Raw genomic sequence first — 13,379 nt, forward strand, 5'->3', positions numbered from 1 at the left:
ATGAATTGTGTGTGCCTTCGTTTCCTTCTATACTTTGCATTATTACTCAATGGGGGCAAAGGAGTTAACACTACTGCTGAAACTGCACAGGAGAATGTGCCACCTCACTGCCTGGGTGGAATGAACAGCATTCAGTAAGGAACTGTCTGAAACCAACCCAGATTAACTGGGTGTCCAGAGAGACAATTCCAGCTCCAATGACCTATGCATGGCCCTGCCTAGACAACAAAGGATGAAGAGGTGACCAGCAAGGGGCTCCTCCAAGAGACTGTTTAAAATCCAGGACTTAGCAGACCCTGTAGATCCGTGACAGTGACTCCAGTTTCTCTGGCAAGTGAATCTACTGTCCAGTAAGCCTCACTGTTAGAGTCCTTTGAGCGACTTCGCCCACTCTCCTCCTTGTTTGAGGCCATTACTTTTTGTTCTCCCCCTGTGAACTACTGAGGACGTCAGCCCGGAGGCTTGTATGTTAAAACCTTGCAGGAGGAATAACGGTAGTTTGAATTAGGAGCTTTAATCCAAACTACCTAGTCTGTGCCGCATGTAGCCGCGGGCAGGTAGTTTGAACTACGGGCATTTAAAAATGGCGCCCACCGGGGAACATGCAAATGAAGCCCGGGATATTTAAATCCCAGGCTTCATTTGCAAGTTCGAATGCCTACATTAGCCACCCTAGTTTGAACTAGGGTGGCAGTGTAGACATACCCTTAGTGTTTAAAATGTTACCGGTTAACCCTGGAGCAGCCCCTCGCCCATGCACAGTGCAATGGGCCATGGCTGGAGGAGCGGCTGCTCCAGCCCTGCCACGGCCTCGGGTAGCAGGGGCTGCTCCGGGCCCAGCCCCCTGTGCGGGCGGTGGAGGTTGCTCCAACCACAGTGGCTGCTCCGATCACAGCCTTGCCCCTGCCCTGGACAGCTGGGGCTGCTCAGCCCCACGGTGGGCAGAGTCCAACCAGCCAGGCCAGTTAACTGGTTACCTGGTAAGCAGGCCAAAAAGCCATCTGCTTACCGGGTAACCAGTTAACCTCTTACATCCCTACAAGAAATCCTTTCCTTGGTCTTTGAAATGTGTTGCTGGGCAACTGGGAGACAAGCACCCACACCACAACCGTCTCTTTAGAGGTCACTCAGCGGAAAGGTCAAAGGCTGGATGAACCACAAAGACAGCGTCACCCCAAAAAAGGCATGGCTTGGCGTGCTCTCATTTCCCATTCGGGAACCAAGTTACCACCAATGGGTTCCGAGAGCCAGGAGCCATCTGCTCAAGATGAACTATCGCTATGAGGGAAGGGATACAGATGAAGCGAGGGCGCTTTACAGTGAAGAGGCAACGGGCTTCTGGAATATGGCAACGGCACTCAGAGTCTAAAGTAGAGAGGCAACCTCCCAACCTGGGACAGGAGATTTTGGAGGGCCAAGAAAAAGGCAGGGAAACACTCTCTCTCTCTCTCTCTCTCTCTCTCTCTCCTCTACTTTGCCTACCTTCCCTTGGATCTCTTTTACCTTGTTGCTACTCTGAGACCTGAAATCTTCTCCTAGCAGCCTCTGTCTCTCTGAATTCTTGCTCGTTGAGATGAACCTGGGCGGCTGGTACTTGCTGGCCTGTCTAAGCAGCAGCTGCAACACACAACTGCACTGTGTCCACACTCACCGAACCTAGTGTGGCTGTTCAGTCCCTGAAACTAAGCTAACACCATTAACAAGTCACAGTGCAAGGAAGCCAAGCAAAATGGGATACAAAGTCGAGGCAGATTCGGTAGCCAAGGGAAAGCCACTGGGGCCTCACGTGTAATTTCTCTGAACTGTTTGCAAAGTTAGGAGAGAGTCCCCATTGCAATACCAATCAACGTTACAAACACAAACAAGGGCAGAGCTAGGCAACTGCAGCCTCCCAGACCCCACCCAAATGACTCCAATCCCTGTCGAAAAGAGTCTTGTTGGGCCCCGTGAGATACAGAGACGCTCATTTGTATTCCAACAGGTGTGCTTAGTGGAAGCCCCGGGGTGAGCCCTCCAGACACCCAGCAGGAAGGCAGGGGCTGGGTATACTACCTGTGGAGTGGGTTCCACCGATGGCTGAAGGACGGCAGGCTGGGAAGGGCCAGCGGGTTGTGTCGCTGGAACCGTCTGAGCTCCATTTGTCTGGACAAAGAGAGTAAGACAGCAAATGAGCATTGGAGACATTGCTTCAATTGCCTCTAGAAATAGCTACCACCAAATGCCTTCAGGCGTGTGCCACAGGAGGCCAGGCCTGGAGAACCAGGAACACCAGGCATCATCCTTCACAAGTAGTTTTGTTTCTGGTCAGGCAACATCACCCTGAATCAGAGCACAAGATACAGCAGAACCTGAGCGTTACGAACTGCTCGGGAAGGGAGGTTGTTTAACTCGGAAACATTCGCAACCCTGAACAAAAGGTGACGGTGCGTCTTTCGAGACGTTACAGCTGAACAGGGACTTAATGCAGCTTTGAAACTGTCCTGCGCAGAAGAAAAACGCTGCTTTCCCTTTGATTTAGTCGTTTACTGTACAGTATTAGCTTTTTTGCATCTCTGCTGCTGCCTGATTGCTTACTTCTGGTTCCAAATGAGGCGTGTGGTTGATTGGCCAGGTCCTAACTCTGATGTTCATAAGGCTGAAGTTCTGCTGTACGGAGACAGACACCTTCCAAATGTTATCGGTACCATCACGTCACATGCTAGCGGGGAGGTAAACGGTGCTCTGATCTAGTCTTTGAACAGCGACTACGGTTTTCCCTAGTTTCCTGCTTGCCACTCTACACCCCACAACTGCAATGGCGCTGCTCAGTGCTGCTCTTAAGCACTGCACTAACGTGGATATCACAGCGGTAATCCCTCTCCTAACAGCTGAGTGGCAGAGTTGGGGGTTCTCACAGTGTGCTAGTCTCCAGATGCTAGTCCTGGCCAGGCTGGAGAGGGATGGGACTTCCTCTTCTTCCTATGCGGGGGGACATCTCCAGGGCCAAGTCACCGCCAGCTCCAGAAGCCTCCCCTGGCTGCAGCTGCTGGCTGGGAGCCCAGCTCGAAGGAAGCACCGTTGCCAGCAGTGCAGAAGTAGGGGTGGCAATATCACGAGCCCCCTACAATAGTCTTGTGATGCTCCCTATGGCTCCCCCTTTGGGTCAGGACGCTCACAGTCAAAACAATATGATAGTTCAGATTTGAATATCCGAAACAGTGAAATTTATGATTTTAAAAACCATGACATTGACTGGGTATAGATTTGGTAGGACCGTACTTATGTCCCTTGGCACGAGGCTTCTGTTTCACACTTTGGGACTGCTGTGGCCATGAACTCAAGGAAGGTTGGGCAGTGACTGTAGAATTCCTGCAGGGAGATCACTAGTGCGCTGATCTGGGGTCTCAGGAGAAGTGTGTTGTGGCTGTAACAGGTCACTGACCACTTGGGACAAGTCTATGCATGCCTCATTCATTGTATATAGTTTCCTCTGCCAAGGGACCCACCCATCTATTACAACAGGCATGTAGCTATTTGGTGCAATCACATAAGCCACATACCAGCCGGGAGTTCTCAGAGAAAGGATTAAATTCATTCAAGGTGCCTTGGCTAGCATTTGTCAGCTGTGTCACTGAAGGATCCTGAAAGAGAAAGAGGAAGGGTGTTTAAGATATAGGTAGGAGTTAAAAGAAAACAAGAGAGACAGACTCTACAGAACTTGTTCTGCATGTTCCTTACATTTATTAAACAAAACCAATGACTTCAGAAAGCAAAGGGAATGTCTTCACTACAGGCTGGATCAACCGGCGATCGATTGAGTGGGGGGGAGAGGGGAGGTCAATTCATCACATCTAGTATAAGTATGCAGACTTCTGCTACCTTATTCACATAGCTGAAGTTACGTAACTTAAGTCAATGCTGCAAAAGTAGCATAGACCAGGCCTTAGCGAAACTGAGGCACACAGAGATAAATTTGCTTGAGATCAAAGAGTCTTCAGCGCACCTGGAACTAGGACTCAGATTTCCTCTCTTCCCTGAGTTTTACTCCCTAGACATCAGCTACCTGATGCCTTTTGAAAAGCTGAAGAAGCATGCTGAGATGAGGCTGCAGTCTGCCTTCACAGAAGGCTCCAGTATTCTCCAGATGACAGTTTCACTCAAGTACAGCAGTAATTGACCAGGCTGCTAGGTAGAAAGATTTGCTAGCTGGGAGACATCAGCTACCACAAACTGCTTTCATGCAGCCCTCTGGACTACCAAACTATCACCCCAAGCAGCCATTCTGACAAGGCATCAAAGCTATGAAGAGGGAGACTGTGGTTTCAGGTTAATTGATCACACACTATAATGCTTGCAGATTTAAACCCAAATTTCAGCGGGAGCCTCAGCTTTTTCCTCCACTCAGTGCCAGGCTCCCATAATCTTACCGCTATAAAAAAGCTCCCTGTATCTCTTCTGAAGACAACTGTCTGCCTCCCTCTGTCGAGCATTATTTAACTCACGTGTCATGGGCTGGAGCTTGTATGAAAGATGGAACACAAGGTGGAGTGGGACTTTACTGAAGGCTCTCCCTTTAATAGCCAGACCTGCTATTGCTGACTCTGAAGCATTCTCTCCCCCAAAGGCAAAATGAGGTACAGTGGCTTCTCTGTAGAAGCCATGCTCACAAACTGAACAGCCAGGTAATTTTACCTCCGGAGTTCTGCTTAAGCAAGGTGCTGTCTCCTCTCCAGCAGCCAATGTATCTGTCAGCACAAGCCATTTTATTTTTGCTGTTAATGAGGCAAAAGATAATTGTATGGCAGGGCAGAGAGGAGGAAGTGCAGATTCAGATGTAAAAGTTGGTCAAGTTTCCTGTTGGGTAAGCAGCATAAAAGCTCTCAGAGCCATAAACCCCGAGAAAGCCAATTGGCTTGCCTCAAACATGCTACTAGTAGGTCTCTTGGCTTCCAGCACAACTTTCTGATCAAATACGGATCAAACGTGTGCTCAGTTTAATGAGTAACTTTAGGTATCCCAAAAGATTAGACACTCCCTAACTGGTTATACAAGTTTATGAATCACTCCAGGATGAAGACTCAGGAAACAGGTGCAGGTTCTCAGATGCTGAATTGATTCGCCAGGCAGAGTAGGGTTGCAGAAACATACCAGCAATTCTGCAGGCAGGGAATTCCCAGAACAAAGGGTGCATATCCTACTCCACCACTTCATCCACAGGATGAAGCACATGTATACCTCTGGAATAAAAGCACCAGTTTAACCAGGTGTCGTCAATCTGCCTTCACTGGATTCAATCAGAAATGCCCTGAGAACTGGAAGAGCTGGGGGAAGGATGGAGCCTAAGTCCTCAATTTCTGCAGAATTTTGTCTTTATAAAACCAAAGATTCAATTCCTATTCCTTTGTAACCCTAAGAAAGCTTTCCACACATGAACTCTGACCATGCATCTGACGAAGTGGGTCTTTGCCCACAAAAGCTTATGCTCCAATAAATCTGTTAGTCTATAAGGTGCCACAGGACTTTTCATTCAAGGGACCTCGAGAGGTCATCGAGTCCAGCCCCCTGCCCTCAAGGCAGGACCAAGCTCCATCTACACCAGTGGTCCCCAACCTTTTGAGGTTTTCGGGCGCCAGGGGGCGTGGCCGTTTGCCCGCCGGGCGCCAGGGGGCAGGGACACTTGCGCGCCCGGGGGCAGGGCCCCCTCCAAGGGCTGCACGCCCGGGGGCGACGCTCCCCCCCCCCCGCCGAGCGCCCGGGGCCGGCGCTCCCCCCGCCGAGCGCCCGGGGCCGGCGCTCCCCCCGCCCGCCCGGGGCCGGCGCTCCCCCCGCCTCCCCCACCGAGTGCTGCGTGCCCGGCGCTCCCCCCGCCAAGCGCGCTCCCCCCGCCGAGCGCCCGTGCGCCATGTGCCCGGGGCCAGGCCAGCCCCGAGCACCTGGCGGGCGCATTGAAATGCCCCCACGGGCGCCATGGTGCCCGCGGGCACCGTGTTGTGGACCACGGGTCTACACCATCCCTGACAGATGTCTATCTAACCTGTTCTTAAATATCTCCAGAGAGGGAGATTCCACCACCTCCCTTGGCAATTTATTCCAATATTTGACCACCCTGACAGTTAGGATTTTTTTCTTGAGGGCACCGTGTCTTGTCTACATTAGACTTTTAAAAACTGTTCGCTAGAACATGGTAGCTATGTGCTAATCCAACACTAACTAACTGCAAGGTCCAACAGATGACTACCACATCAGGAACAAATAAGAAGTTATAAGAGCATGGGAGGGTAAGGCTGTTCAAAGAACATGAGTTATCCAACTGGAAAAAGCTCCCTATCTCAGAAGCTTTAGCTGGGCAGTAAAAAAGTGTTGGGTTTCCTGTGAGATGAAGAAGGGCTCTGGACAGGGTGTGTGTGTAGGGAAGTGAGCAGGGGAGGGTGGGGAGCCTCCCTGCCCATGATTTGTACCAGGACTGCTTGCTCTTCCCCTTCCTGTCCCTGTCAAGGAGTGAGAGCAAAGTGCACTGCTTAGCTCTCTTTGCAGCTCTGTTCCCTGTGACCCCCAGCCAGAGTAAGGAATGCAGCAAAGTTTGCACTTTCCCCTCACTCCCTGATGAAGAACAGTCAGCAATGTCATGGTATGAATCGGAGGGGGGGGAGCTTCAGCCCTCCCCCCTCCCTAAAGGGCACCTGGGGGTAGGAGGCAGCCAGCCCCTTTCACCTGCCTGGTGAGTGTGTCTTTTTCTGTATGGTTTTATGAGAAGCAATCCCATTCCAGGTACATCCCATTTTCCTGGCACAACCAGACCCTGACCTTGCCTGGCTGATTTACAACAAACTGCAAAGTGTTTGGAACACATCTAGCCACCCTGTTGGATTTTAGGGGATAAAAGCTATCAGGCAGAAGATACCATTGAGGGCACTGGCTCATATAAACCTAAAGCACATGGCACAGTGGAGCTTTGCTAAATCCTACTGAAAGCATGAGTTATATACACAGGGGGTCCCAAACTGTGGGGTCTCAGTCTGATGTTCCATCAATTCACCTGACAATTTTGAAAGTGGTATGTATACCAATAAAGCGTGGCAGCTGCTAATTTAGCAAGCCCTTTCTAGAAGCCATAGTAAGCTAATCCCTAGAGTTCACATCCAAAAGATGAAATGCTTGGTAACTCCCAAAAAGTACAAGAAAAATGGATAATATCCATGCTTTGAAGTGTGAGTAAGATCTTGACATTCTTCACATGCTGCTCATGTGAAATGCATGGAAGCAAAAAAGTCATGTTGTTCACAAGAAGAACATTAGACGATTGCTCCGTGAGATGCAAAGAGGAGACTTTGAAAAGTCATTGAGTCAAGTCCAGTCTCCTGCCTTCACAGCAGGGCCAAGTACCATCCCTGACAGATTTGCCCCACATCTCTAAATGGCCCCCTTAAGGACTGAACTCACAACCCTGGGTTTAGCAGGCCAATGCTCAAACCACTGAGCTATCCCTTACCTCCTAATTTTAACATCTTAAATCATGCTGCAGTTTGCAAGCCCAAAATGACCTTGATCTTGTCCCAAACTCTAACCCCACAGATTAAAAAGCTTGTACACAATCAGTTGCAGGCTCTGTTTGTATTTTAAAGGCCAGCAGCTCAAATACACACAAAAAAGCTTGTTTTATTCCTGTGCAAGCTGATGGATCCATCATGTTTGTGCAAGATAGTAAACTTGTATTCTCCTCTGCTAAGACCTGGAATCTGGGCCAGCTGATAAAATCGTACAGGCAATAAAATCATTTGAGTTATGGAGACCAAGGCAGAAGAGCTCACATCTCAGCTGACTGGCTGGAATGCAGAGGCGTTGGTTTCAAAGACAGCGCCACATTAGTCTGGTTTAGCAAAACAGTGAGGAGTCCTGTGACACCTTAAAAGCTAACAAATTTATTAGGGCATAAGGGTTTATTAAGGTTTATGGGGCTGCAGCTCACTATCAGATGCATAAAGTAGAAGCTTCAGTTGGCAGGGATTATACTTACATCAGTACTAACGAGGCTAATTGAAACAGGGTGGATGTGGCCCACGTCTAACAGTGATAAGAATAACAGTAGGCCTGTGGTACCTTAGAAACTAACAAAAACATATATAATATCATGAGCTTTTGTGGGCAAAACCCACTTCTTCAGGGCAAAAGTACTTAAGTAGACAGTGTATAAGTTCATGTACAGGCAAAATCCTCCTCATGCAGGTATTGACCGCGGCATCAGTCAATCTTGCATTTACTAGTCTGTATTTCAAAAGATTATTCCTCAATTTATTTTGGACTCTTGGGTTTAGCTTCCATTATACAGCCAATAAACATGATATTAGTTATTGACATTTAAAATGTATTATAATTTAAAATGTTGCTCTATATGCCCCAAAAGATGACAAAGACTACAAGCTCTTATCTACCCGTGAGGCAAACGTGCTACTCTGGAGGGATCTGCCATGAATACTGGTTGCCAGGGCAATTAGAAAAAGCCATTCTGTTGTCATTTATGTGGAATATACCCCAGAAACAGTCAAGACTTCAAGAGATCAAATCAAGCATGTCTGTGAGTGTACTGCACATTTCACGATTAGCATGATCAGTAACATGAATGAAATCTCCTACTTTTCCAGGAGAAGACACCCAAGGGTTTGCAAGTGCTAGATGGAATCAGAGCAACAGAGTCTTAAACTGGACTCGTGTGGCCCAAAATGTATCCTTTGTGTGACAAACCCCCAAAAGTAAACATACTGCTGGGGCTTCAGGGACAAAGCAGCAGATAATTTGGGACTGTGTCCCCAAAGCTGCTATCAGGCAATCATCCACCATATACCTGGTTTCAATCCTTTGAATTCACATACTGGCTAAGAGATTAAAAGAATTGGCCCATAATGCAATATGTGAATTGTTAAAATGCCAAAGGGACTGGTGCTATTCTTCATAATACCATGATCTAGATTTCAAATCAGATGGACAATGTCTGTAGCTGTTTGCAGTGTTGTGGTTTGTCCCAGGTTATTAAATAGATAAGGTAGATGAGGTAATAGCTTTCACTGGACAGACTTCTAGAGATGAAAGACACAAGTTTTCAAGCTATACAGAGCTCTTCTTCAAGGTCTGTGCTCTGTGTAGCTCCAAAGCCTGACTCTTTCACCAACAGAAGCTGATCCAATGAAAGATACTACACCTTACCCACCATGTCTTTCTAATGCCTATAGAGTTATTTAGCCATTAGCGTTTTTACTTGAAGTTGAAATAAATTACATAATCTCACTTCTAAGTCCATCAGACTGCTGGTAGCAGTGGCATTTTCATCAATATTAAAGCAACACAAAACTGAACATAAATCCAAGTGAGAATCAAGCACTTTAGAAAACAGATCATGAATTTGTAGAGTCCTGCAATCTCATGGATATCTGCTCTATATCTATGGGTATCCACAGCTCGTTTTTGCAGATATAGATGTGGAATCAAATTTTGTATCTAGAGGTCTGCAAATTTGCAGATATTTGCTTTATATCTGTGGGTATCTGCAGATGCGATGCGGATATCCACAGTTCATTTTTGCAGCTGTGGATACAAATTTCGTAACCACACAAGACTCTACAAATCTGATGTCTTAGGTGCCAGTGAACAAGCAATTAGAATCTTTTCCCTCAGTTTGCTCATTACATTAGCTGTCCAGAAAAAAAAATCATACTAGACTAGTCACTTAAAACAGAACTGCTCCTCCTGCCCCAAAGAAGCCTCATGGCGGATTAATAAAAATGAACCCCACTGGAAAAGCACACAACTGAAGTTATCTTTGACTGCAGGGAGAGAAGAATGTAAGAAACTGAAGTTATTCAGCAAGAATGGAAAGCATTCCTTTGGCAGATACCCAGCACACATTCACACACCTCTGACTTCTCTAACCGGCTTAACTTGGATTAAGTTAGAAAACTGCCACTCGGTTCTAGATTACATATGATCTTTCTGTTCGAACAAAGAGTTTGCTCCTCCATTTCCTCAATGATTCTGTGGCAGCATGATGATGCACAAATCCAAGTATTTACGCAAGTGAACGATATCTGTATTTTCAAGAAACTTAGTGTGGATGATAAAGGTGATTAAAAAAATAAGAAGCCACTTCCAGGTCCCAAACACACCCTAGCAAATATTTCTGTTTCCACTTAGGTATGCACATGATATTTTTGTTTCCTAATGCCCTTGGGTTTCTAATGAACTCAAAATCTTTTGTTAAGATTTTAACTATTAATGTTTTTGGAACTCTCCACCAACTCCTAAGGTAGCGCACACACAGACATCAAGTATAGAAAGACTCCAGGCAACATCTAGAGTGTGTGCAGGATTCCAGAATACCTCTGAAAGAAATCCTCTCTCAAGCGACCAGAGCAGCCAAACCAATCAGAGTCTGCATGTAACTCTGTGTGCTGAGTAGTATCGCCAGAAGATAGGGAGCCCTAGTGTACATGGACATAATATTGCACAAATTAACATAGAATGTGAAACAAACCAACAGTAGTTATCTTGCAGAACAGCAATGCAATTGACAGGAATATGTAACACACCTACATTCTCTCTGGACACATGCAATCCAGAGTTGATAGAGCTGCTTTATACTGTATCTTGGTATCTGACATTACATCATGTACACCCAGAGAGATTTTAATATTTCATTCACAAGTCAAAGTAAGTTCTGCAGAACAAAAGCATTGTGCTCTATGAACCAAGAGCATGGTGTGCACATTTACCACAAGAATATACATGTGGATGGAGCAATGCTGTTAACTCTGAGTCTCAGTACTTCACCCAATACCATCCCATAACCGACTCCCATTCACTTGTGTGCACGCACACACTCCGTTGGCCTGGTTCTCCTCTCATTCACACTGCTGTGTACACTCCACAATGTAGAACTGGTTACAGTGAGTGGGGAAATGGTACAAGCAGTCTACCACAGACCTTGACCAGTTACAAACTGAATAAGTTGGAGGCAGCCACTGGCTGGTATAGTCAGCCTATTGTCCTAGTAAGTGGAAACAGATGCTCAATCTTCCAGCTTTTGCGGAAAAACTTGCCAGCTGTCTACACTGGCCGCTTGAATTTCTGCAAGAACACAACTTCCTACTGTCTGAAATCAGTGCTTCTTGCGGAAATACTATGCTGCTCCCGTTCAGGCAAAAGTCCTTTTGCGCAAAGCTTTTGCGCAAAAGGGCCAGTGTAGACAACTCAGATTTGTTTTGCGCAAAAGCGCGTCTAGATTGGACCATAGGTTTTGTGGAAAAGCGTCCGTGCCAATCTAGACGCTCTTTTCCGCAAATGCTTTTAACGGAAAAGTTTTCCGTTAAAAGCATTTACGGAAAAACATGCCAGTCTAGATGTAGCTAACAAGTTTTGCTGCTTTTTTGGGGGGGGGGGGTCGAGGAGGGGGCATGAGGGTTTCTCAAAAATCAAAAAGGGGGCAAGATGCCAAAAACGTTGAGACCCACTGATTTAGACGGTAAACTTTTTGGAATAGAGAACCCACACACTCAGTGTGGTTCATTGTCCCATGTAGTGGCACTTAGACCTCTTACAGACAGAGCTAAGAACAAGGGAGCTCCTTGGGACAATGAGCCACACTAGGTGTGTGGGTTATAGATACATAACACCCAGCACAATGGGGGCTCTCCTCACATCTAGGGGGCTACAAATACACGCGCTCACATGGTCATTTAGATCAGCTGTTTGCAAACGTTTTGGCCATCTGTAGGTGCAGATCTATCCAAGGCCTAATCCTGCTCTCCCTATGGGCGGTTGCAACACGCAGAAAGCCAGCAGGCGCTCGTCACTGGGGCAGGCAATGCCTGCTTGCCCCGTGCTCTGGGCATGCCCTGACCCAGCAGGACGCTGCTCCACGTAGCATCTCCTGGTTAGGGCTGCAGAAAGGGAGGGTTCGGGGGGAACTAGAGGCCGCCGCCGAGCAGCTCTCTCGGGGCAGGCCGAGTGCTCCGGGAGGGTGGCGCAGGGGCAAGACCGTGGGGGGGGGAGGGAGCAGCAGGCGGACCCGGAGCAGGGGTGGCGCTGGGGGGGGGGGGAAGCAGCAGGCGGACCCGGAGCAGGGGTGGCGCTGGGGGGGGGGGGAGCAGCAGGCGGACCCGGAGCAGGGGTGGCGCTGGGGGGGGGGGGGGAGCAGCAGGCGGACCCGGAGCAGGGGTGGCGCTGAGGGGGGGGGGGAAGCAGCAGGCGGACCCGGAGCAGGGGTGGCGCTGAGGGGGGGGGGCGCAGCAGGCGGACCCGGAGCAGGGGTGGCGCTGGGAGGGGGGGGGGAAGCAGCAGGCGGACCCGGAGCAGGGGTGGCGCTGAGGGGGGGGGGGAAGCAGCAGGCGGACCCGGAGCAGGGGTGGCGCTGAGGGGGGGGGGAAGCAGCAGGCGGACCCGGAGCAGGGGTGGCGCTGAGGGGGGGGGGAAGCAGCAGGCGGACCCGGAGCAGGGGTGGCGCTGAGGGGGGGGGGGAAGCAGCAGGCGGACCCGGAGCAGGGGTGGCGCTGAGGGGGGGGGGGGCGCAGCAGGCGGACCCGGAGCAGGGGTGGCGCTGAGGGGGGGGGGGGCGCAGCAGGCGGACCCGGAGCAGGGGTGGTGCTGGGGGGGGGGGGGCGCAGCAGGCGGACCCGGAGCAGGGGTGGCGCTGAGGGGGGGGGGGAAGCAGCAGGCGGACCCGGAGCAGGGGTGGCGCTGAGGGGGGGGGGAAGCAGCAGGCGGACCCGGAGCAGGGGTGGCGCTGAGGGGGGGGGGAAGCAGCAGGCGGACCCGGAGCAGGGGTGGCGCTGAGGGGGGGGGGGAAGCAGCAGGCGGACCCGGAGCAGGGGTGGCGCTGAGGGGGGGGGGGAAGCAGCAGGCGGACCCGGAGCAGGGGTGGCGCTGAGGGGGGGGGGAAGCAGCAGGCGGACCCGGAGCAGGGGTGGCGCTGGGGGGGGGGGGGAAGCAGCAGGCGGACCCGGAGCAGGGGTGGCGCTGAGGGGGGGGGGAAGCAGCAGCTTTGGGCCCCTCCCGCTCCCAGAGGGGGCGCGGCCCCGCCTCCCCCGATATTGGTCTGGATCCCCCCCCGACAGGATCGGGCCCCCTCAGTCCCGCCCCCTCACTCCTGACTGGGCGGCGCGGGGCAGGGCGGCCCCCCCATTGGCAGGCAGCCCCTCGCTCAGCGCCACGTCCCGCCGCCGGCGCAGGGCGGCCCCGCACGCGCTCCCACCTGGAAGGGGTTCACCTCCACCGGGTCGGCGAACGGATTGGTGTCGTAGGCCGACATGGCAGGGTCTGTGCCTGCGCCGCTCGCTTCCTGCTCCCTAGGAACGGGGCACTTCCGGGAGCGAGACTGCGCGTGCGCTCCCTTCACGGCCGAGGGCGGGGCATTG

The 13,379-nt window shown here is 50.6% G+C and overlaps 1 protein-coding gene across 2 annotated transcripts in view; it reads right to left on the reverse strand.

Moving 5' to 3' along the window:
- The window catches only part of SCAMP2 (secretory carrier membrane protein 2), a 29,892-nt gene extending 16,517 nt beyond the window's left edge, over positions 1–13,375 (reverse strand). Inside the window, exons 1-4 of one of the 2 annotated variants that reach the window (XM_089781961.1) lie at positions 13,217–13,375; positions 3,540–3,620; positions 2,053–2,142; positions 1,474–1,617 (exon numbers count right to left, since the gene is read on the reverse strand). In XM_089781961.1, coding sequence (XP_089638087.1) covers positions 1,474–1,617; positions 2,053–2,142; positions 3,540–3,620; positions 13,217–13,273 — 372 coding nt within the window. In that variant the 5' untranslated portion in view covers positions 13,274–13,375. The remainder of the gene's footprint in view (positions 1–1,473; positions 1,618–2,052; positions 2,143–3,539; positions 3,621–13,216) is intronic. The other variant, XM_075897416.2, reaches the window with a different exon arrangement.
- Between the last annotated feature and the right edge of the window lie 4 nt (positions 13,376–13,379).

Source organism: Pelodiscus sinensis, chromosome 14 (genome assembly GCF_052426305.1).
Source record: "Pelodiscus sinensis isolate ZL-2025 chromosome 14, ASM5242630v1, whole genome shotgun sequence".
Lineage (NCBI taxonomy): Eukaryota > Metazoa > Chordata > Testudines > Trionychidae > Pelodiscus > Pelodiscus sinensis.